The sequence below is a fragment of the Hippocampus zosterae genome, chromosome 7 (assembly GCF_025434085.1).
Source record: "Hippocampus zosterae strain Florida chromosome 7, ASM2543408v3, whole genome shotgun sequence".
Taxonomy (NCBI): Eukaryota; Metazoa; Chordata; class Actinopteri; order Syngnathiformes; family Syngnathidae; genus Hippocampus; species Hippocampus zosterae.
Window position 1 is genome coordinate 3,710,649 of NC_067457.1, and position 24,949 is coordinate 3,735,597.

The following is a 24,949-nucleotide window of genomic DNA, read 5'->3' on the forward strand; positions in this document are numbered from 1 at the left end:
TCTCTTTGAATGACGCAAAACCAGGGAAGATGGCAGCGTTTTATTTTGAGACCAAAGCCACAGTAATACACATTTCTCAAATGAATCTTCCAAGTTATTCCATTGCAAATGCACAGACCAACTACAGCGCGAGTTTGACTGCAAGCAGCGGAGGAAGGGAGGGGAAAAAAAACCCATTTCAGTGCATGATGAGGCCTTTAACAATTGAATATGCTCTTGACATCCCACACGTCCCAAGTTCAAGTGACAAATACAAAAACTGGTCCACGACGCCATTAAAAATCCAACGGGGAGGAGCCGTGGGGATACAAACATCTGTATTTACACCACATAATTACACTGGGGCAGTTAGTAACGTTTGTGTGAACAGCGCCATACAATATGTACAATTAGTTATAAAAGAGATCCCCCTTTGTTCTATAAAACAAAGTATTCCTGAGTACTGATTGATCAGCGCCAGTCAGGCTCCAGTCTGATTGGGAGGGGGCGGGGCTGTTATAACAGTCCTGGTCTTGATTCATGGAACATTTTTACAGGGACGAGCAACACAGGGGAAGGCCAACTATGTGTTAAGAGAGGCAAAAGGAAGGCGCCGGGCATATTTGTAACAGATCCAAACCCAAGCGTTACAGGCGACCCTCTGCGTCAGGAGAAGGTAGCGGCCAGCGAGATGGCGAGAATAATGATGACCACGGCCAAGCAGATGGCGATCCAAATCTTTTTCTGTGGCAGAACAAAAATTATCAGTTGTGTGATGTCAAACGTGCAAAATAGCGTTTCAGTAAATGAGTGAAAAAAGTTCAGTGTGTTTGAGCAGAGTGTGTGAGACCCCCGACCCCAAAATTTAAAAGCTATTCCGTAGTGAATATGAAAACACCGTAGTTTATTGTGAGCGATTCAGTCGTGTGCGCGAGTGAAAAAATTTTGTTCGTGAGCAAGGTTACGTATCATAGTTTGGGATTTTTCATTATAGTTTTTATTTCATTTTGAAACTGACACTAAAGAATGTTACTCACACACGACCGAAACGGTATGATGCATTGCAGTATTGGTTAAAAATGGGGGACGGAGGGAGGGATCAGTGGTGTGATCTCCTTTAATGGACAATAAATAACATTACCTTGCGTGCTTTCTGTTGATATGTGACCGCTTTCTCAGTGTTCTCCTTGGCCCTTTCCACGTAGTTGGACGACTGCTTGATGTTGTGCTCGATCTGGTCCACCATCTCCCCCTGCAGGACACAAGATGTTCTGCATTTCAACTTCCTTTCTAGCACATTTTAAATCCATTCTTAAGTGTACTACTGGAATACCTATGTAAATATATTTTGTGAAAGCATAGAAGTTGGAAAAAAGATCTGCAGTGTGTGGGGGTGAGAAGTAAAGGTGGATGTCGGACCTGAGCTTCCACCTCCATGGCCAAGTACTGAAACATGTCGTGAAGATCTTTGATGCTTCGTTCCAGCTTTAGGATCTCGTCGTGCCGTGACTCGATCTCGTTCAGCGCTTGTTTCGTGGCTTTGGCATCGCTCAGAATCTGACCCACAAATTCAACACTTTGGGTTTCGGAATATGACAACAGACCCATCTCAGTGAGATTTCTTTCCCTCAATATTGCAATTAATTTTTTTTCCAAGGTCCTGTTCCAATTCCAAACGCATACAATAAAGACGTAAAATTATATTAAACATAAATTCACTATGACTCAAAATGCTGTACTCACATTTTGCGTGAAAACGTCTGTCTGGCCACTTTCCAGCATTGAATCCAGCTCCTCATCGGTCACTTGGGTGCCAGCTAACAAAACAAGTTTGCACTGTTTATTAAATCATCGTTTGAGCAACTCATCGCGCCAAAGAGGTGGCACCATGTGTGCAACTCACTGATCTTGAGTTGCCTCTGTATCCTCTCCACATTGCGGTCTCTGTACTGCGCCTGGATGGTGTTGCAGTGGCCCATCAGCTCCACAAACTCCCTGGACAGGACGGCGTGCTGCGGACACAGAAAAATACGGAGACAAGTGCCCAGGTCAAAAAGCCTTTTGTGGTAAATTATATATATATTTTTTCAAGAGTGTGCGGCACTACCTGAGTGCGCTGCATGCGAGCGTTGATGGACACATATTTAGCATCGTCGTCTCCCTTTTTGGGCTCAATGCCTGCATTGCATTGACAAGCAGTCAGTCAGTCAAACACACAGACAACTCAACATCTCTGTTTGCTACCAAAAAAGTGCAATCTGATTAATTAACTCCAAGTCTTGATTTCAAGTGTGACATTTACTCTTCAGTTTCCTTTGGATTTGACTGGCCAGCGTCTTGATCTCATCTCGGAGTGTCTGCAGCTGTTTCTTCATCCCTGCAAAGATGACAACGCGCTTAAGAAACGAAGTTGTCCCGTGGAGTGAACATTTGACATGTTGCACACAAAATCATGACAAGCACATATTACCCTCCTCGGGCAGCGCTACACCCAGAACCGTTTTCTGCTTGTTCTCGAGGTCGCACACCATTCTCTTAAAGCTGTAAAGACCCTCATGGATTTCTTGCACCTACACAGTCCAAACCAGATGCACTTTTACCAAGTTGTCAATCAGCTCCGTGGCTCTACGGCTCACAGACCCCAGTTTAAGAGCCACTCTTCAAGGTCAGTCACAAACTCATGGAAAGTTGTGTTCACCTTTTTCAAGAAGCTCTCATTGTCCTTTTCCACCTTGGCTGAAGAGCTTCCAGGTTTGATCATCAGAGATTTGCCCTCATCGTCGTCATCTGACGCGTCACCTTTCTGCGCATGTGGAAAGAAAACAGACAGTGAGAAAACGCCGTAAGGTGAGCCTTTAAACTTGAATGCCAGGAAAAAAAAGTGATGAGTTGTCCCATTTCACCAGTCCGCCCCCCCCCCAAAAAAAAGTTAAATCAGAAAACAATTCAGTTTGTGATTCTAAATTTTCCCATTCCACCAGTAAAAAATAAAAACATTTTAATGATGGAGAAATGTATGGAAGGCTGTTTCTGCCAGTAAAGAGGTGATTTTTGTTACACCAGAAAAAAATGCTAAAGTTAAAAAAAAGTGAACTGTTTTACTCAAAGCAGAAACGGGTTTCCACACTAATGGATTTTTGGCTGAAAAATATGTTTGGTTAATCCAAAATAACTAATAAAGGCCCACGGGTCCAAATATTTTGAATTTTCAGTCTTTTTTTTTCTTTAATGGTTCAGGCTTTACGGGAATAATTGTTCCGGAAATGGTTTATTTGCATCAAATACTGTATCTTTCTTCACCTATGGATGCCAGCAGGCTGTAGTGACCATTATAACAATTGTATGTTCATCAGGTTGGTAGCAGAAAGTACATATTTAACCCGTGTGTCCACTTTTTGTGTCATGTGTATGGTGTGCCGACTTTCCGAATGCTAAACATGTGTCTTGATTGAGAACCACTGCGACTGGCCGACCCTCTTGCACATCCTCCAGCGGAAGTCGCCGGTAAAACAACGCCCAAACCGAGCATGGAGGTAAATCAAAAGGTCAAATGACCTTAAGGGCATTTTAAATCCGATTTGATTATGTCCTGATGTGAAAGTTGTCGCGTAGTGAAGGTTGACATTTGGAACCGTTAATCGAGTGGTTGCTAAATTGCAAACCTAGCAAGCTAAAGCTAAGGGCTACTGCAGATATAGTACTGCAGTACTCCTCACACTTACGTTTCCCAATTCTTTCGTTCGATCCCGCATTTTTGTTGGCTTCTAACCGTGCAGAGTTGTGCCGGAGACGCCGCGGCGGTGCGCCAAAGTGTGCCGACTTTTCAGCAGGCTGGAAGAACTTTGGCGATGAAAAGGTGAAAAGTTTTTAGTTTGGTTGTCATTCAACAAGTTCATTTGTTGGGCTTCGTTTCTTTCTGCTTCTCCACATGCCGTTGATGGGCAGAAGCAGACATTTGACTCATTAGCGCCTCAAGGGACGCCGCTGTGTAATTTCACCAATAATAACAGGCGTTTAGCCCAACAGTTTTAATTGTGCAGTACAGTATTATGTACAATACTGGAAAGAGCAAGGTGGGAAATGAGGAGAATTGAACAAATATTAAAATGTAAATTGTAAATGTATTTTGCGGGGACAGGGACAATCCAGAATTAACGCCCACTGAAATGTACTGAAGAAAAAAAACCCCAAACGATTCTTCAAAAATGCTGACAAAAACGACAAACATTCCATGTATTCCACTAAAATCGGGTCAAACGGAGGTCCATTGATATGAAACAACTACAAATGTGTTATACAAGACAAATTTAGATTTTATTTGACCTTTAGAAATCAAAGTTGTCTGATTCGACTTAATTGAACGTTTGTGTTTTGATAGACTACACTTCCCATGATGCCCCGAGCCTCCAGCGTCAAGAGCGGCAAGGGGGAGGGAGAGCGGGAACTGTCAGTGGCCAAGCACGGACGCGCAAATTCGGTCGACAAGCACCACCGCCATCTCCTCGGGAGCGAGCGAATGAGGCGGCCCACGGACACACGCCGGCCGGCCGCCCTCGTCGTCGCCGCCATGAAGGCAGCAGCGGTCGCTCGGCGTGGTTGTCACGGCGGCGGACTACATCAATGAGACCCCGCGGAGTTCGTGTGGCGCAGAAGAAGACGACAAAATGAAGAAGCAGTTCAACCGAATGAGACAGCTCGCCAACCAAACAGTGGGCAGGTAGGAATGGATGGATGGAGGTCGCGTCGTGTGATTGACGGCTTGGACGCGCACGCACAAGCGCGGGCATGATGGCCGTGTAGGAATGGGCAATGCCCCCCACCCTTTAGGCACTCTGCAGTTATAAAGGAGGGGGGGGGGGCTCACTTGCATGGCTGTCACGTATTGATCTGACAATCATCACTGAGGACACTTGATTAGGTACTCTATCTATCTATCTATCTATCTATCTATCTATCTATCTATCTATCTATCTATCTATCTATCTATCTATCTATCTATCTATCTATCTATCTATCTATCTATCTATCTATCTATCTATCTATCTATCTATCTATCTATCTATCTATCTATCTATCTATCTATCTATCTATCTATCTATCTATCTATCTATCTACATTGCTGAGATTATAGATTATCAAGTCGCTGTGTCTCCATGCTGTAGTTTTGTTTTAATTTTAAGATTGGTTCCCGCAGACAAACTGCCTTTTTTCCCTCTTCTTCTTTTGGTGTTGGATTCCAGAAAATCTTTTTTAATCCCAGACTTGAACAGGGCATCCAAGTATTAAGCGGCCGTACCGGTTAAACGCACACTTGATGAGAGAAGATGTGATTAATCCTGCTTGAACCTACAAAGTGCAGAAACACGCTACACATTTTTGGTTTAGGGCAGGTACTCTAATTCTTCTCTTCTTTTTGTCTCCTGGTAAGGCTAAGTGATTGTGGAGTAGCTTGTGTTGTTGCACGCCATGATGGATACAAGTTGCTTGTTTTCTCCATTACTGTTGATATCCTTGGCCCACCTTTTCTCTTGCTCAGTACACCAGTAGTTTCTTTCTTTGTTTCCAAAATTCCAAATTGTTGTATTGGCGACACCTGATCAAGTAGGAACACCCATCTGCCACGAGTTCCACAAGTCCAAGACTAGTATTCATAACCGCTTACCATGTGTATTTCCTGCCTGTTACGGAATAATGTACCACTATCAAACATAGCTGTTTGGCCTTGGCGGAGGCCTGTTTGTTGTTCGCAGACGCATCAACCACAGTGAGAAAGTGGGTCGACTTGTCGCCTCGCATCGACCAACGGGCTCTGTGTTTGTTCAAACTGGAGCTGGGCCTGCAGACAGGAGGTGCTGATTCCAGCCATGAAAGAAAAGATACTAGTGAGATTCAGAAGCTCATCATCATCACGTTTAGTTTTAATTTAGAAATGCCGGCAGTGTTGTCCTATTTTTTTGGGTGTGAGTATGTGGTTGATGGAGCCCAGTGAGGTGGAACATGCCGATAATGACTTACCTCATAGGTGACACAATTAGCGTGTTGAGAGGAGGACAAAAGTCCTATGTATGGTATATATGGAATACATGCAATATCAGATTTAATATGGTCTGTCAAGAATTTAGCTTGCCCAGGACGGCGCTTAAGGTCATGCATCCTACTGCCCAATCTCTAGTGTGATTTTGGGATCCCGCTTTACTTAGAAGCCACCAGTGTTTTCTGTGATTGTGACCTTAAAGCCACATCATGAAATATACTCTTTTATTCAGACGTAATTATCAAAAGATGGCCGCACAACCATTTTTCCCCCCACAGAAACTTGTTCCCCCAATGGTGTCACTCCAATCCAGATGTGGGTCGCCAGAGGTTCAGACGCAGTTCAGCTCATCTCCAAAACAGCTAGCGTGCAGCGCTAATCCCGCCTAAACTGTGTGACTGAGCGACAAAGTGTAAACCCAAAGCGTGCAGTACGAGTGGGGGGTGATGACGTGTCCTTTTCGATTTCATTCACGGTTTCCATGGCGATGATGCCGTAAAGAGAAAGGGGGAGTTTCAAGGCTGGGTATGCCGAGACGAGGCGCTGGTCCAAATTGAACAGAAATCAGAAAGTACGCAGGCCCAGACATTAGGAATTTGTGGTCACAAAATGGTATAACGTGCATATAAAATACTTGAGTTCAGTACCATTCTCAAGAACAACTTGGACGTCCTGCTAAACAAATGGAGCGCACCTTGACTAGAAACTGGAGTAATTAATGTGCTCGGAATTGTGTTTCTTGATAAGGTGCACTTGATTTTTCACCAACCTCTCCAGGAATTATATTTATATTATTTACTTGTATTTTTTGCGTGCAGTGCGCCCAATTTTTGGCCACAAATGAGCATTTAAATCTTTTTAATCAACCAATTGTACAGAAATTAATGAAACAAATGTAAAAGGACTAAAATAAAATAAAAGTGCATTCAAATGGTAACATAGTTCATTTTATTATAATAATAATTAACCATCAGTTGTCGCAACAAATGATGGAATAGAATGAAACATTATTTTAATTATATTTATATATAAATATAATATATAATATATAAATAAAATGTCACTAAGCAATTTCAAGGGAAAAACACAGAAATGAATGCAACAAATATCGCAGTGCTCTTTATAATGTAAATGCTCGGTGTGCCGCCGGCAGAACTTTGCTCACCTATGTTGTAGCTGGATATACAGTATGTATGTATGTGTGTATCCTCCTGTAACGCTGGTGATGAGAAACATCTGCGCTCTGTTGCTACTTGTGACCCTCCGAAGCGAGCTTAGTAGACTGGGGTTTTGCGGCTTATTTTCAATGAGGATGAGGAGCTTTCCCTCTGATTAGATGGACGCATGACAAAGAGATGGGGGACGCTCCCACTGTTTGCCCTCCGTGTGTAATCCCATCACTGCCGTCCCCCATGACGCACACAACCTTCATGAGTCGAGTGACATGTGGGCAGGAAAATGGTGGATGGCGTTCAAAGTTCTTTTCCTGTCACTCATGTTCCGTTCGGACGTCATTGACGAGTTTGTGGCGCGTTCATGGCCACCAAAAAGCTCAAGAGCGTTGACTTTGTGTCTGATGCAGCTGTGGTGGCACACGCCTATGTTGCCGCGGCGACTGGGGCAGGGCTGTCTCGAGGTGACGTTAGCCACCCAGCTGTAGGCGTGCTCCTGCTCGCTTTGTGCTGGGAGCACTTACAGGACAGGAAGTGATGTCCCGGGTGGGGTGCTGCGCTTCAGCGATGCTAGGAGTAGCTTGATGAGAGCCAGGACAGTTCCTGGAATGTTCCGTTTCATTCAGGAATGTCGAAAAAAACAGCTGCATCTTTTATTTTATTTGGAGCTGTTGGAACAGTGACAGGCAGGCGCCACGTACTGCGTGACCTCATTCAGGCATTTCCACGGCAACGGCGGTGGCCTCTTGTAACTATGGCAACGGCAATCGCGGTGATTCCCCGTGTCCGTGTGTCGACATGACCCTCGACTGAGATGGGTCAGCCGACATTGATGAAGGTCCACCCAAGGACATTGATCACATGACGTGTGGACAACACGCTCGACCAGTCAGCTCCAAATTTGAGGTTGCCTAGGCATCTCCTGTTGGCAGCCCATCATCTATATTCTGAATCTTATAATATTAGGATTTCTTTTGATTGCAGAAAATTACAACTTAAAAAAAAATGCCTGACTTATATGGTCTTTTTTTATTGTGATAGCAGAGAAAATTCCATAATGTAATGATTTATTTTGGAATGCTTTTAATAATCATTCATTTACATTTCAGGACCAGGAAAAAGTAGGTCTTGGAATGTTGCCTTCGCGCCGTGAGTCAGGTGATGAGTCAGTGCTCAGCGGACATTCCCACCGGCCGCCTCGTTCCTTCCCGGGACTGGTGAGCGCATCTTAGGATGTTCTGTCTGGGCACAAGAGTGGACGTGGATGTTATTCATGTCCCACGCTAAACATTCAAGATTTACTGCCGTTGACTCATGCCTTTAAACTTTCATAGGTCAAGTGGACAAAAGGCTCCTTGAGTAAGCAAGTCAGTTGTTTACTCACCATCAGTAGCAAATAACATCCTCGTACAGCGTGTTCATCTTCCCGTTAATTGCGTTGCCGCGTTCGCGCTTCGCCACGTAGCAGCTGCGGCACATCCCGAGGCGTCGTCTTGTGGATGCCGTCGCGAGTATGTTTCTCCTCAGAAGGCCTCAGCGCCCCTCCGGACGGAACAGAAAGCACAGCTGACAGTTTCAAAAAAGAAAGAAGAAGGTGGTAAAAATCGAATAAATCAAGCAGCCTCCGTAATAAATTTCAAAGTATGTCTAGTCATTACTTGGGTTAGTCAAGTCATAACTTTCGCACAATTATGCTCGGTTGTATTCATACATTAGCTACCGCACTCATCATTAGCATAAGGTTCAACACGATTTGTACTTGTGTTAACTAATTCAACCAAGTTTGATTCTCTTCAATTCCAGCACATTCACAATCGTTCAGTCTTTCTTAAGTTTTAGCCCGAGCAACTCCGCAGTCCCAAAATCAGCGGCTTAAGTCCGATTCGAGTCGGGTCGCGTCAGTCAAGTCCCCCCTGTCCCATTCCTGCGAACGTCGAGGAATGTGGAATGTGGGTCGAAACGAGAAGGAGAGGCCTTGCGGGGAGCGCCATAAATATCTCCCCTACTTTAAATGGCGCTCGCTGCTTTATTGGGCACTCGCAGTAACGAGTCCACGCGGCACCAAGAGGAGCTGAGAGGAGCCTGAGGCCAGTTAGCGCTTTGAAAAACGCACAGGAGCCTCCTCCTCTCGCGTTATTTCATCAAACATGTTGAGCTGCCTTTACAGAGAGAGAGAGAGAGAGAGAGAGAGCATCCTTCGAGATGTTGCAACACATCTGCTTGATGGGGTAAAAGCAGGCGAACATCAGGATGCGTCGTCATTGTTGGCAAGGTACAGAAGAAAACCTGCATTGTCAAATTCATGTACTATTATTTTCATCAGTCATTTCCTAAAGGTTTTGGAGAAGGAATTGCTATGTTTGCTTTATTAAGACCCCTCCTTCCATATTTCGGTATGCGTTTATTCACGATATGACGTCATTAGTGCTATTATGTTACAGCGCTAATGCTAATTACACTCGTCATCCGGCAGTTTTTTTTTTTCTGAATGGACGCCTTGACTCCACAGCGCATACCCGCACACACCATCCACCACTGCAGCCACATTTTGTTTGTTTTGTGGTTGGAAAGCAAACACTCGTCTCACTGCCAATAACCGCCGCAAAGAAACTGTCCATCGTTGCGTCGCAGTTTAGAAGCACTGGATTGATTGTCAATCGCAGTCAAAAATGGCCCCTTTTCTTTCCTTAAGGGACATCCAACTAAATACATGTAAGAATCTATAGTTCCCTGACAGAGACATTTTAAACACCTCCTCCTTTCCGTCTTCACAGAGACACAGAAGTGTTGTTGTTATTTTTAGCCCTTCTGAATTATTGATGCTGTCGGTGAGAGAAACGTTGAAGTTTTAAGGTCGAGCTGCTGCAGCAAGATCTGCATCTGAACCAGAACCTCAGCACTTACTCACCAGATCCACGACAGGAAGTTCACATTTTCTTTTCCCATTTGTCCGTGATCTAAAATATTTGTCCTATGAGGGTTGCAGGTGAGCTTGACAAGCAATGAAATGGTCGACTGTCAACTTCAGGGCACAGTTGTGTCTCGCATGAAGACCATTGCCGAGATTGGATCCCGTGCCCGATAACGTTTTGGCGCGAAGTGGATTGAGGTACGGTGGCAGAATTTGGAGCGCAGCCTGCTTTGTCTTTGTGTAGAGAGGTTGGAGGAGTGGGGCCGGGGGGGTGTAAGTCCCTCCCCGGGGTGCCGCTGGACACTTTGGCAACTTTGGGCCATGATCGGCATTTTGATGAGCTCCTATTTCTGGGCCAGCTCCAGCTCTAGGCCGGGTTTTGTCGTCACATGACTCTGTTTGGCGTGCAACACCAGTACAACACCAACAGCACCAGTGCAGTGTGGTGGGGTGATGTGGGTGAGGGGGGGGTGATAGCCGGCAATATTTATTACGTTTGCTTCTGTGACTCCTGTTTCAGCAGTATATTGTGTGTGTGTGTGCCTGGTTCAGCAGTGTGTTGTATTTCTCTCCGTTTTCCAAGATTACTGCAACACACAATTTCATCATTCGGATGTTGGCGACAAATTGCGTACTCGTACAGATTGTCAGCCCATCAGATCAGTTCACTGTCTCAATGCACCATCAGTCAAGCTTACATTATGCTGTCAATGTCAGAAGTGTGTGTGTGTGTGTGTGTCAAGTGGAATTCCTACTGACGTCTTTCCTGAGAGCAACTGTCAATCAGAACGCCCCCATGCCGCCACAGCTTGTTTACACAATGATGCGTCTCAACGTGTGAAGCGCATTCATTCAGTTTTGCCTTAATATTTATTACATTTGCTTCTGCGACTCCGAACGATGTACGTGTGTGTCTCAAGCGCATTTCCTACCTTGTCGTCCCCTCGAAGCAGCCGTCAATCATAACCTCTGGCCTCATCACGGCTTTTTTCCACAATAGCGCGCCTCCGCCGCGTAAATTGCACTCATTCAGTATCAAAGTGCGACTATTCTGCCTGCTCGGCGATGACATCATCCCAGAAAGTATTTCCTCCTGCTCTGTGGTTGCCACGGAGACCACTGGCTGGTTAACAATGGGCGCAGACTGAAAGACCTATTAGTCACATCGCTGCTAATCCTGACATTGAGGCTGACACTGTGTGTCTGTGAGAAGGCGGAGGAAGTGCACACGCACAATTGCATGCGAACACTCACTAGCATATGTGCACTCAAAAATATGTACCGTGCACCCTAACGTGTGCACGCACACACACAAGACCACAATTGTGCAATGGGCCCCGTTGTCACGGTGACAATTATCAGGCAGATTGATGGCTGATGAGGCAAAGAAGCGTAAGGACCAGATAGTCAGGTCTCATTCCGTCTTCCCTATCCGCCCGCCTCCTCCTCCTCTTCCTCTTCCTCCTCCTCCTTCGCACTCGCTACCTCGGCGGGTCTGAAAGCAGGCACCGTCCCGCCTGCTTGCGAGGGGATGTGGAAGAGAAAGCTGCGGATCAGCAGGGCTCGAGCTGCCGTTCTGTGAGTTTTTTTGTTTGTTTGTTTGTTTTTATGTCGGACAGGAAGTGAGGGAAGACAGACCCGATGTGGCTGATGACTTTATTGATAACTTGTGGCTTTGGGGAGTTGTTTTTGTATAATATATATGGATATTGTAGTCTGAACAGAAAAAGTTATAAGAACACAATTTATGATTTACGATGAATAGTGATTTTCTGCTGGGAAAGGTGAAAACAAAGTTGGAACTCCGGACAAAAAGAAATAAAGTTGTCCTTTTCAACTCTCAGAATGCACTGCGATATCAGCAAACTGCTGCGTTGTCTCAGATTTTATTCAATCGAGCCTCTTTTCTCCATTTTCATTTCAATATCTCCTCACGTTGTTCACTGAAGAGCAAAGAGGGGCTTCCCACAATCCTTTGCGTCAACGGTCGAACCAGAAATGAATCATTTGCTCCACTCTTTTGCTGCAATATTCATAAGAAATGCAGCAAACGACATTGTGACATGCATGTAATAGGTGTGTGTGTGTGTGTTTTTCCCAAGTTGCTATGGCAACTATATCCCTCCAAGTTGAGCCTGACTCACAATGAGGCTTCTTTTCTCCGTTCCCTCGCAGGGCTGAGAAGACTGAAGTGTTAAGCGAAGACCTCCTGCAGGTAAGTCGTCGTGGACGCGTGCGCTCCTAAGCAATGAATGAGAATTATTTCATTCGTTGGAATTTTGTTACCGCGTGTGTCAGGCGGAGAAGCGCTTGGAGCTGGTCAAGCAAGTGTCACACAGCACCCACAAGAAGTTGGCCGCATGTCTGCAGGGTCAGCAGAACGTGGAAGTGGACAAGAAGTCGGTCAGGTCGCCGTCGGTGAGCAAACAAAATTAACCTTTTTATTTACGATTCACCGCTTTAGTGATCCAATCGACTTTATTTGTCAGGTTTGCTGAAGCAGTTTATTTATCCTCATGTTGGAAACTTTTGAGGCCTGGGTATGGTTTTTCCAAAGTCACTATGTTGCCAACGTCAACTTGCCTAGTAAGGAGTAATTGCTTATATATGTCACAAAATGGCAGCGTAGCACTTTTTTCTATTCGACAAGGTTATGGCCTGACTAAATTAAGTCCTTCACGTCAACGATTAAAATCAGTAATTAGCTCAATACATGGATGCCATCTGCCATGGCAAGCTTCTTTCAATGAAATTGGTGGTTTTGATTGGTTTTCGTGGTGACAGAAATGACGAGAAGTGGGGGGAGGAGGAGGAGGAGAAGCGGCAGTAAAATGGACCAAAATATAGTTGTCAGGGCTGTATTAGCGTGTGACGCTAAACACGTGGAGCTAGGCATCAATGTGATTCTTTCATGTTTTTTTCGTGTAGAAGAAACTTCCTCTCGCATCGCTCGCACAATGCATGTTGGAGGGGGCGGCGTTGCTCGGGGACGAGTCTATGCTAGGGTGAGTACATGAGTGCATTAGCGGTGAGACTGCAGTCGGTCCTGAAATGTCTGTCATCTGTTGTGGTGTCGCAGGAAGATGCTGAAGCTGTGCGGCGAGACGCAGGAAAAACTGTCCCAGGAGCTCATCCTGTTCGAAGTCACCATCGAGAGAGACGTCATGGACCCACTATACGATCTCTCCGAGGTACGAAAACCACCTTTTGAAAATTGGCAGGCGTTCACTGTAACGCAATGTCTATTCTAACCAGAGCCCGCCAAAAAAAAAAAAAAAAAAGAGAAAAATAGAGAGAAATAGATTGATTGATGAATCAAAAACTGCAGACAAGAAGTGACAGGACATACAAGAAGATGTAGCTTCCTTGGTGGAGGTAATGAAATGAACGCTGACCTTGTGTTTCCTGCTTTACCTCAATGTGACACCTGCATGCTTGTAAATAATCCGCATGAGACCGGCATACAATCGTGTGCGTGCGTGCGTATGTGTGTGTGTGTTCCACTTGTTCGCAGCTGACAAGTGTCAACTCTGCTTGCCCCACCTCAGGTGGAAATCCCAAACATCCAGAAACAAAGGAAACATTTAGCCAAACTGGTCTTGGACATGGACTCTGCACGAACGCGGTCAGTGTGCATGTTTAGTATATTGATGTGGCTAAGAAACAGACCTGAGATCAATCTTGAATTGTTTCTCTAGTGCTGTAAATTGTCTTACTTGTTAGGGTTGAAAAAATACAAGTACACGGACCTTAAAATGGATCGAATACATGTTTTCCATTCCTCTTTGTATATTGAATTGGTCGCAGATACTATCAGTCCAGCAAGTCGTCCGGCCTGTCCGGCAACCTGCAGCCGAGCGGCGCCAAGGCCGACCACCTGAGGGAGGAGATGGAGGAGGCCGCCAATCGCATGGAGATCTGTCGGGTCAGGAGTTTATCTTGACGTGTGACCTTTGCCACGCAATGTCTTGAGTTTTAAAATGGACCGCTCTCCATTCAGGGGGCAAAACGGACAGCGGTTACTTCAGTGGACAGCATATCATGTTATTTACAGGTTATCATTATTGGTGCATGAAAGGGTCAAATGTGACCATGTAGCGCTTGCAGTGCAAACAGGTGCATGCATGTCATGAATGATTTTGTTGTAATTATACACACTCGTGATGACACACTTGTATTTTGTTTCTTGTCACTAGGACCAGCTGTCTGCAGACATGTACAGCTCCATGGCCAAAGAGCTCGACTACGCAAACTACTTCCAGACGGTGTGTAAAGTCATGCGCGCGTTCAAAGGCGCACATACACACACACACACACACACACTGATGTCTTGTGTGCCCTGCAGCTGATTGAAGTCCAGGCCGAGTACCACAGGAAGTCACTGGAGCTGCTGCAGAACATTCTGCCTCAGATTAAAGCGCATCAGGGTAAACAAGTGACCACAGACTGCTTTCAAATATAGAAAAAAAAATAACAAAGCTGTACTTCAATGATTCCACTTCAAATAAACATAACACAAAAAAAATTGACTTGAATAGAAGGTCAAACAAACCGTTCTTGAAGAGTAAATACATTTTAAATTTGTCGTACTAAAAAGTTAAATACAACAGAACTATAATCTGTCATTTGTGTATAATGTACCACTAGAGGGAACCACATACCACAAGTGCCACACTTTTAGAATCATCGCTATATTTACATGAGTGTAAAAAACAAAGAACATTTGTGATATCGATTTCCCCAACAGCCCCAAAAATACGTTTCACAAAACAAAAATCTGTAATACAGATTATTGTACAGCTGAGTGTGCATCTAAAGCGTGTGTGTGTGTGTGTGTTCTGACAGAGTCGTGGGCGGAGAAACCTTGCTACGGGAAGCCGCTGGAAGAGCACTTAGAGCTCAGTGGGAGAGATATTGCTTTCCCTATCGAGGCCTGTGTCACCATGCTGCTCGAGTGCGGCATGCAAGAGGAGGTCAGACACACACACACAAACGCACGGGCTGGGATGATGATGTCACAGATTCTTTTACACGACCTCTGTGACAAGAAAATCGACACGTTACGGAAACATCGTGACACGTGACGTCTTTCTGCCGACGTCAGGGTTTGTTCCGAGTGGCTCCGTCCGCCTCCAAGCTGAAGAAGCTCAAAGCGTCTTTGGACTGCGGCGTGCTGGACGTGCAGGAGTATTCGGCCGACCCGCATGCCATCGCAGGTGGGCTCATGTGTCTCTATGCGCTCTTGAAACTGCTGCGTCAAAATGGAACCCGTATTGGGTGAAATAGCGAACTCAGCACTAGCTCCAAAAAGGAGCATTGGGTTGTGGATTGATGACTTCAAGCTACTCTGAAACATGTTAGCAGTAGACATTCTTAAAACTGCTGCGCCCACCCCCCCAAAAAGAAATTGTGAAAAAATGGACCAACCCGCTACTTTACTCAACTCATCATTCTGCGATGTTTTGAAAAGACGGAAATACAGCACGTCGTGAATGCGTAGCAACAGACGGTGGTGCCTAGCTTTCACGCTCCCCAGTGCACCGTATGGGAGAAGAATTATTCTTGAGCGCAAGGGTGCAGACGACTCGTTAAATACGGAGTCAAATCCAAAGTCACTCGCTCGTCGAGGCGAGAGGACGAGACAACTCCAGCGTCGAGGACAAATCCCTCTCCAGTAATCCCAAATTCATGTGACTCGGCTGCTACGGCGCATCGAATTTGTGAGTTGGAGTAGGCGGGGTGGTGCGCATCCCCCGTGCGCATCCCGCATCAGCTTCAATGTGAAACTGTCCTATCACTGCGTAGCTGTGAATAATGTTTTTTATGTATGTATCTTCTGCATGCATATACGTTTCCTATTCGCCCTTCGCTTTTCTGCAGCATTTCCCTTGCCACGCAGGCTGCAGATAGAAATTAGCTCCAAATCTCTCCTCCGACACAAGAAAATCTTGCGTGACACAAATTTAATCATTGTCCTGTAGGAGCTTTGAAATCTTATCTCCGTGAGCTCCCCGAGCCCCTGATGACATTTGAGCTTTACAACGACTGGATTCAGGCCTCAAAGTAAGTAGCCTCAAACATACTACAGGATAGAGTTGTGTAATATTTTTTTCTAAATTTCACTTTTGTTGTGCTTCCCGCAGCATTCCGGACCAGGACAAGAGACTGCAAGCTCTCCGCTGCGCTTGTGACAAACTACCACCCGCCAGCAACAACAACTTCAGGTAAGACCTTCGCTCCTTGTGTTTTAACACATGACATCGCCCCCTTCTCCAAATTGCTTTGAGAACGAATCAAAATGGATGTTTGCTTCATCCTCGGTCCTTTTCAAATAGTTGAGTTGTTTGGTGTGAAAAGAGCTTAAAAACGTCCACTTATTGGGTCCCGGATCTTGCACGCGTCAGTGTGTCTGTCGCATCTTTACAAATCGAGTTTATTTTTAGCGCTTCTCCTCGGAGGAGATGTCAGACACGAGCAAGAGACCGTCGTTTGCCCGTGACGAGCTGCCTGATGTTTGCGGACGCACGCGCACACGTGCTCGGCCCACTGGCCCACTTTTGTGTCCTCGAGGGTATTCTCAAATGGGAGTAGTGTTTAGCTCGGGGAGGCTTTTATGGAAGTTTATCGCACGCGGCTTCACTCGGTTGTCGGGAAACTTCTACAGCTCAGTAATCTCGTGTTTTTCTTCTCGTGAGTCCGCTGGGAAAAGAAGAAATGAGGAAAAGTAGGTTATGCAAATGTGCAATACGACCTTGCTTTTACTTCCTGCGACGTGTTTGCAGATATCTCATTAAGTTCCTGTCCAAACTGACGGAATACCAGGACGTGAATAAGATGACTCCTGGGAACATCGCCATCGTGCTGGGGCCCAACCTGCTGTGGACGCACAGCGACGGGTAACATTTTCGATTCATTTTTTTAAATCGTCAATTGTGATCACATTCATTTGCAATAAAACGTCTGTAAAATATAACTCTTAGCCTATGACCAAAGCCAACAATTTCAGATGTATATTTCAACTCAAGAATCAAATGTAGCCCCAGTTTGTGCAAGACCAACAAGCCCACCTTCACAGTTCTCGCTGTCCTTTTGGATATGCTGATAAAAACCTCGGGACGACCATTTCCAAGATGGGGTCTCCTCAGGATGGTGACGCAGCAATTTGGGAAACGAGTCGCCCTCCCCGGCGTCCTTCTCAATGTGTCGGCCATCAATCTATCAAGCTCTTAATTATCCTTTCACAGCCGTCGTCCCCTGCTAATGTTTCCCGCGGAGTTGGCAAACGTATTTGTACTCTGAAGTTTAAAGTAGAGATACTTAAATTGGAAAACAGGTTCAAGTAGACGTTCCGGTTCAGCTCTTTTTCATAAAGTACAATTGAAAAATTCAAAATGATGGTGCGCGTCGTGTCCTCTGCAGCAACATCACGGAGATGATGACCACGGTGTCCCTGCAGATCGTCGGCATCATCGAGCCTATCATCCAGCACGCCGACTGGTTCTTCCCCGGAGGTGAGGCGTCAACACCGAATTTCTCAAATAATATCTCGGAAAGCAGAAAAAGATGAACCCTTTACATCCCGAGACTTTGAGCGATGCACTGCGCTTTTTCCCCCCCAGAAATCGAGTTCAACGTGACGGGCAACTACGGCAGTCCGGTGCACACCAACCACAACGCCAACTACAGCTCCATGCCGTCTCCCGACATGGAGCAGATGGAACGGCGACAGAGCGAGCAGAGTCGCAGGCCCCTCAGCGTCGCCACGGACAACATGATGCTGGAGTTCTACAAGAAAGACGGGTACGGGGCTTCTCTTAAACAACTCTTAAGACTGCGGGTTTAAAATTCACCCAAATTGGGTGAAATAGCTAACCTAGCGCTGGGCACGAAAGGCACCGAGCCGATGCCAGGTGATTTCGACTTCAGGACACAACAGAGCTGTCAAAAATGAAGACTTTAGCTTCAGGAAGTCTCTTCAGTCCAAAGTGACAATGGATTATGTCAAGACATTCTCTCTCTCACTTTTTGTGATCCTCCCACCATTCTTTTCAAGCTCTCGTTTGCCTTATCGGGCCCAGCGGGGCATCTCGGCGCAGCTCGGCTAATTAAACACGGAACCCGGCTCTGATCCGTAGAGCGCAGCCGGCGGCGGTCTTAGCTGTAAAGGAGTAAGGCTTTGCCATGAAACTTCTGAACTTGATAGGAATCATCGATTTTATTTCCATTAAAAACAGTTCAACTTGAGAAAAAAACGTGACCAAAAATTATTAGGTCCTCTTGGAATCTCTGTTTAGTATTATTCTTTCAGAGAATTAATCATCTTTTTTTTTGGGTGGGGGGGTGGTCTCAAGGACGTGTCTGTTGTGTTGACCTTTCACCGTTTCCCCCTTCTGCTTTTTTTTCTCTATTTGAACCATGCAGCATCAGGAAGATTCAGAGGTAGCGTGATACCCCTTTCGCCCCTTTCATCACGTCTCGCAGTTTCTTTGTGTGTGGTGTTCGTCTTCGGTGGCTTTGAACAAAGCGGTCTTGTTTTGTGTGTGTGTGTGTGTGTGTGTTTGAATGTTTGAGTGCGTGTGTGTTGCATCACTGTGATGTTTGGCACCCAATGGACTCGTTTGACAGCAAAAAAAAACAAACAACTCTTTCACAAGTTCATTTTTATCAAATGAAGTCATAAAAATATAGCGAGTTTGGAACCTAATTATTTGATTGTTATTCTTTAATTATTAAGAGCAAATCAATGAGAAATAATGATCAAACTAAACAATTAGGCTTTTTTTTATAATCAGCACTTCTGCTTCTACCAGTTGGTCGACAAGGAACTCAAGGCTTTCAAGTCTGAAAACATCAATGGTTAGATGGAGGAAGCTGATCCCTTGACTGAGCACCCCCCCCCCCCCCAAGCTCGCGCCCTCCTTTGCAGTGATTGGCTGTGCGTCTGTGTCCCACTGCAGCATGGGAGTCAGGGTGATGGACACTTCTTGGGTGTCCCGCAGGGGTTCGTCATCCTCGCGTAAAACCTCGTCCACACCCCCAAGTGTGCGGGCACCCACCCCGCCCTCGGACGCACTTGCCCCTGAGCCGCCCGGGGACCCCTCAGGGTCCCCTTCCCCCACCCCTCCTCCCACTAGCAGCGAGCGAGCCAGGTAAGGCTGTTGTGCCCCCCGCCCCAGTCCATCCCCCTGTTTCAGCCCCCGAAAACTGCGCCCGCAGCTGCCCCCAGACCAGTGCTGTCATCGTCACCCTCCGAAGACCTTCCTTTGACTTTTTAACCTTTGACCCCAGAACATGCTTGACTATGTTACTTTTTTGGAGCCCCTTTCACATTGTCTCCCTGGCAAATTTGCACATAATGAGGTATAACGTAGAGTCGAAACGTACTCGCCGGTGCCTTTCAGACCGAACTCCCTAGCGGGGGGGTTTACACAGCTCTTGCGACTTGTCACATTTAGATAATTAGATGCAGCTTCCCACTCTCACGTTTTGCGTCTAAAGCTCTTTTGCCAGCAAAGCTCTTCACGGTTAAATTTAACCCAACTTCAACCTAGCTTATTGGCATGAAGATATAATTTTTTTGAAGCCTAGTGACATCTAAGGGCTTCCTATCAAGGATACGAAAACAGCGATTAGGTGAATTTTTTTCAGCAAACACGAACTGTGACTAGGCGATGGAACGGTACTCCTACGATGTGCCAATTGCGTCGGCGTGAAAGGGGCTCTGGCTGCCCGTGCAGCGCTCTCATGTTGTCTTTTGGCCGTCAGCCCCCGCATGATTCACAGCTTCACCTTCCATTGTCGCAAGGCTCTGCAGTGGATGAGGTGACGCTTCTTTTTTCCCCCCCTTCTTCACCAACAGGAATTTTTTTTCCCCACCCCAGTCTCCTCTTCAGCAGCTTCCCCCGCTCGCCGTAAAACATTTCTTTTATCATTCCAGCTCGGATGACGCCTCGGACTCCTGTAACGCCCACCCCTCCCCCGAGGAGGAGAGGCCGCCCCCCCCTTACCCCTCTTCCACACCCTTCTCGCTCCCCCCTCAACACTTCTACGCCCGAGCACCCCCTGGTATGCGCCCGCTCTCCCGCAGTCCCGAATGCGTGCCCACGGGCCCGTCGCCCGTCCCCCGCCGCTCGGGCTACAGCCCGCCCCCGTTCCTCCACTCCCTGTGCCCATCCCCGCAGCCCCTTGACATCAACTCCAACCCCCGAGCCCAAAGCTCCCCGCCCTTGCACAAGCAGGCCTCCCTATCCGAGCCCCTGCATGCGCCCCTAGCTGACACCAACGGCTCGCACCTCTACATCAAACCCCCGCTCGTTCTTATGCGTCACAATCTATTCCTGGGCTCCCCCAAATCCCCCGGCACCCCCTTATCCGTCCCCCCTCCTTGGGCCACCTGTAGCCGAGAGCGAGGACGCAAAGCCACTAGGTAAATGCAAGAACACCGCTTTTTTTTTGGTTTTGCTTTCCCCCTCCGTGCGGCCCCTCCGGTAAGAGGTGGGTGAGAGAGAAGCAGCAGCCTTTTTTTTGTTGCAGCTATCAAATGCATCTTTAATGCAAGTCATTACGGCTACGTGCCGGTTGCCAGGAAATGCAGGAGGCTGTTGCTAGGCAACAAAGAAGTGTCAAAGCCTTCACTGATGAAAGAGGTATGGCGTGTGGGCAGGAACCAGGGAGCTGCGAGTCACAGCTTGGGGGTCCACTAAATAATCCTGCGTCATTTAAAAACATGAAGAGAAAGGAAAACAACTATATCGTCATTGACATGTGAATGTCAAAGACTCATCTGCATGGCTCCGCCCCCGACTTGCAACGCTTCAGTCATCCTCATTTCTTGGAAGCTTCCGTATGGACCCTTAGATGGTTTTGCCCTTCAACCCTAATCGTGGCTATCCTGTAAAATGATTAAGATGATAAGTCAAGTCAAGATGTATTTTTTTTTTATTACGACGATGAAGGGATACGAGTATGATGGCGGCATCAGCTTGGCGCCTCATTTAGTTTTTGTCTCACCTCAGCACCCTGAAGAACAAAGAACTGTCTCCGGTGATCGGACAGAAGGGATTCCAAGCCACGCTGTCTTCTGGTAGCCAGTCTGAGCACAGCCCGCACACGGTGAGAAGAGGTAAGATGTCATCACTGATGCCACTAATTGGCCACGGAGCAGTCCTCTGTAGTTGTGCCCTTTTTTTTTTTTCCAAAAGTTGACACATCATCATCATTGGTTGCAAAGGATTGCGGACCCCCGCGTTTCGGCTCGCAGACACCCAGGGGTGGTTCTAATCTAAAAACATGCTTTTTGCTCCCCCGCTAGCAAAGAAGCTTGCTCCGATCCCGCCTAAAGTCCCCTACAGCCAGACGGGGGCCGTGTCGGAGCAGTCGACGGGCCAGCCGTCTCCCGTCAGCCTGTCGCCCACGCCCCCCAGCACCCCTTCGCCGTACGGCTTCGGCTACCCGCAGGGCTACGCCACCATCGGCTCACTGGGACACGTCCAGATGTCCAGCGCGCCGTCTCTGTCCTCGCCGCCCTCGCTGGCTGGAACGCTCACCAAGCCCCGGCCCACACCCAAGCCGCCCCGGCAGAGGCCCAGCTTGCCTCCCCCGCAGCCGCCCTCCACCCCCGGCAGCAGCCCGCAGCCACTGGAGCACTCGTCCGGCCTGCTGGATGGTTTGTCTCCCGGAGAGAGCATGTCCACAGGTAGGAGCTGTCATTTTCTTCTAAATGGTGAACGTGCGCGCCGTGAGATGGCTGTACGAGTGCGTGTCGAAACCCAAACTCACTATTCGTGAAGAGCGTTTTTTTGAGTTGGTGTTGACACAAAATGTGTGTTCAACACAAACTGCTCTGACGCGTAATTGTTGTTGATCACTTGCAGCCGTTTGAGCCGTCGTTGTGTTTGAGGGACTTTTAGGGTAAGCCGGACTTCCATTGACATCCACCATCCCTCCAACCCTACCTTGGCCACATGGTGACACCCCCCCCCCCCTCCTCTCTTCCCCCCATAAATCCAACCCCGACATCTCATTGCGCCCATTTCGCATGGCTCGTGTGGGCATGAGGGATGCGCTAAATTAAGCAAAACTAAGCTTCGGCTTGGCACCCGTAATGCCTTGCTCCTGCTGCCCGCTTTCAACGTCACCGCCACCTTCTCCCTCCCTGCCCACTCCCCCATGCTTGAATTTACACAATATTATTTGAGGTGCGTTGCTGCTGTATGATACATACTGCAGTAGGACTGTTAAAAGTGTTAAATACATAGCCTAGTTAGCTACATTATTGAACATTCTCTGGTCATATTGCGATTTTTTTTTCCTCCCTCATGCCTGATTTGGACCCGCACATTCCTTGCCCAGCATGGCCCCCAGCCCCCACCTGGAATCTTCTCCAATCCCGACCCCAAAGAAATCTTTGAATGATGAATAAAAACATTTATTCATCATCCTCTTCCTCTGCCACCTCCTCCCGCAGATTATTTCTGCAACCTGGACATTCCCGTCATCAACATGGAGCTGGACGGCCTTCTGGACTTGGCGCAGATCTCCCACCTCAGGCACTCAGTGGCGCTGCTGGACTCGAGCCGCCTCAGAACCACCGAGTCAGAGGAGGGGGAGGATTCGGAGAGCACAGTGTTATGACGCCCCAGCCTTTCGCTCCTTTCCTCTCCTGATTTATTCATGCGTTTTGGATTGTTCCATTTTTAGTTTGTGTTTGCCTTATTTGATGCCTTGAACGCCATACAAGGAACACGTGAGTGGGGGCAGGACTCAATTCTTCCACAAGGAATCTCGACAACCATTCTGCTCTCGCCATGGACATCTGCCTGTGTGTGCACCGTGTGCATGTGTGTGTGTGTGTGTGAGTGAGTGTACCATCAACAGACATGCACGCTGTACATACTTAGCCAATTAACTAACAACAACAAACAAAAAAAACATCTTGATGGTTAACATTCAATTACTGAAATCTATTTATTGTCTATAGTGTACATTTGCAGAATTTATGATTCCTAATCAAACATCAGATCCTATTTTCTCTTGACACAAGAACACAGATTATACAGTAAATGAAATAGTGCAGGGGTGGATTTCATTTTATGATTTAAAAATCAATTAACCTATTTCACTGTCCACGTCGCTTTAAAAAAAATCTGAATCAATTGACCAACATAGAGGGGGGGAAACAGCTAAATTAATGCAACAAATGTAACAGGGCTCCCGAATCTTCCCCTTGGGGAATCAATATGTATATATTTTTTAAATAATTTGAAAATCTTTTGACTCATAACAATGTAAATGCTCAGCGGGCCAGATTAAAGAGCGAAGAGGACCATTTGTGGCCTGTAGGTCTTTCTTTGCCCACCCCTGTTTTATGGCTTGTTTCATAGTTGTGACTGATGACAGTGAAGGTCATTCTCTTGAACAGTGGCTCTCAAATGTTTTGACACCAAGTACCACTACAGAAAAAAAAGTTCCATCGAGTTACCTAACAATAGGTTTAAAAATGGTTGAATTCAAATGTATTTGTGGTAGATAAATGTAGCCATTTGGCAGAGTTTAAACGTCCTATTCAGTGATTTTTTTTTTTTTATCGTACCCCTAAAGGGAGCATGCACACCACACTTTGAGAGCCACTGGCTTAAGTCATTTAGGTGAATGAGAACGAATATTGAAAACAGTCTCTTAGCACCAAGAAGCGGGCTGTGACTTTTTTTCTTCTTTTGCCTGTTGATGGATGCACATTTTTTTCCCCCACGTGGAGGATGACTGTGTGTGAGCGCGTGCGTGCATGTGTGTGTGGGCACAGATGTGCAAAGCATCCTGTTTATTTTGGGCAGAGTATTTATGATACAGATCTATTTCTTGCAAAGGCTTTTTACTTGACATCCAGGTGGGCGAAGAGTAGCTTCCACGTGGGACCAGACACATCTCGCTTGTCACATGCAAAAAACAAATACAAAGACTAGCCGTGTAAATACATATGTGTACATACATGCTTTCTGTATATAGTGACTTAAATCTAAATATATATACAGTATATATATATATGTAGATGTATAGGAATACTGGTTTGGCTGAAATGAACACATGAAGAGGACGCTTAAGTTATGTCTCCATTTTTAATATTAGAGTACTTATTGTGTTTTGTTTTATACAATTAACCATTTAAACAACTTTCCATATTTATTTGATAAAGGAAATGGACAAATGCGTGTTGACTTGGACATGTTATTTGTGGGACCGGACTTGTCCCAAAAAAGAAAAAGAGACGAAAGAGCCCCATTCACAATATGAAGTGACAGCTTATTAGCACTGTTTACAATTTCAATATTAGAAAAGCCGAAGGTAGAACAATTCAACGAGTCATCTGTTATGTTATTTTGCTTGTGCTTTTGTAAGTGTCCTGATTTCTTGTCATCACATTGGTGACACTATTTTTTCTACACGATTAATTGGAATGTAAACCTGGCAGGTTGTGTGTGTTTTGTGACAAAGGAGGCGGTAATAGAAGTGTGTGTGTATCCTGAGTGAAAGTGTGCCAGCATGCTTTTTAACCACCTCTAAATGTCTCATCTCTGCCTTCTGTGGATACAAATGAAGAGAAGCAAGTGATGCTTCTTATTCTAAAAAATGTTTTTTAAGGTTAAATCTGCCCGAGAATTGTCTTTTTGAAAAAATGCGGATTGTCCAGGCTAAAAAAACTAAATGAATCATTGTGTATCTCGTGTTTACTTTGCATCAGAGGAGGCCCCAACAAGTTGGAAGTAATTGTGACAATGTGTCTTGATGATGCTATTAAAGTTTGGACTCAAAAACAAATGTGAACATCTCGTATCAAAGTGTGTGTTTGAAGGGGAG

The 24,949-nt window shown here is 46.2% G+C and overlaps 2 protein-coding genes and 1 long non-coding RNA gene across 8 annotated transcripts; 1 reads left to right on the top strand and 2 right to left on the bottom strand.

The window, feature by feature from the left end:
* Window positions 1-25: 25 nt before the first annotated feature.
* On the bottom strand, window positions 26-3,926 carry stx4 (syntaxin 4). Its single transcript, XM_052072049.1, has 10 exons — window positions 3,702-3,926; window positions 2,678-2,782; window positions 2,450-2,549; window positions 2,282-2,356; window positions 2,087-2,157; window positions 1,883-1,991; window positions 1,723-1,796; window positions 1,399-1,536; window positions 1,121-1,231; window positions 26-723 (listed from the first exon to the last, which is right to left on the bottom strand). Exons 1-10 carry the CDS (start codon window positions 3,729-3,731, stop codon window positions 646-648), a joined length of 891 nt encoding a protein of 296 aa, XP_051928009.1. The 5' UTR covers window positions 3,732-3,926; the 3' UTR covers window positions 26-645.
* A 471-nt stretch (window positions 3,927-4,397) lies between these two features.
* On the top strand, window positions 4,398-24,916 carry arhgap44b (Rho GTPase activating protein 44b). Of its 6 annotated transcripts, XM_052072045.1 has the most exons (23): window positions 4,398-4,696; window positions 12,272-12,311; window positions 12,395-12,514; window positions 13,025-13,101; window positions 13,176-13,287; window positions 13,645-13,721; window positions 13,904-14,021; window positions 14,293-14,361; window positions 14,442-14,523; window positions 14,942-15,069; window positions 15,201-15,312; window positions 16,078-16,159; window positions 16,240-16,320; window positions 16,879-16,992; window positions 17,516-17,607; window positions 17,716-17,896; window positions 18,518-18,535; window positions 19,054-19,245; window positions 20,034-20,522; window positions 21,112-21,218; window positions 21,408-21,791; window positions 21,970-22,006; window positions 22,563-22,714. In XM_052072045.1, the coding sequence occupies exons 1-22, from the start codon at window positions 4,644-4,646 to the stop codon at window positions 21,975-21,977; spliced, it is 2,736 nt and encodes a 911-aa protein (XP_051928005.1). In that variant the 5' UTR covers window positions 4,398-4,643; the 3' UTR covers window positions 21,978-22,006; window positions 22,563-22,714. The 6 variants fall into 6 exon arrangements, with proteins under 6 accessions (XP_051928005.1, XP_051928003.1, XP_051928006.1 ...); XM_052072043.1 differs by lacking the exon at window positions 21,970-22,006 and having other exon boundaries at window positions 22,563-24,916; XM_052072044.1 differs by lacking the exons at window positions 4,398-4,696; window positions 21,970-22,006 and adding an exon at window positions 11,565-11,674 and having other exon boundaries at window positions 22,563-24,916.
* LOC127604775 (uncharacterized) lies at window positions 8,218-11,297 on the bottom strand. The gene is made up of 4 exons (XR_007963407.1): window positions 10,240-11,297; window positions 10,094-10,176; window positions 8,570-8,751; window positions 8,218-8,427 (listed from the first exon to the last, which is right to left on the bottom strand). It is a non-coding gene; the product is annotated as an uncharacterized LOC127604775 (long non-coding RNA).
* Window positions 24,917-24,949: the final 33 nt, after the last annotated feature.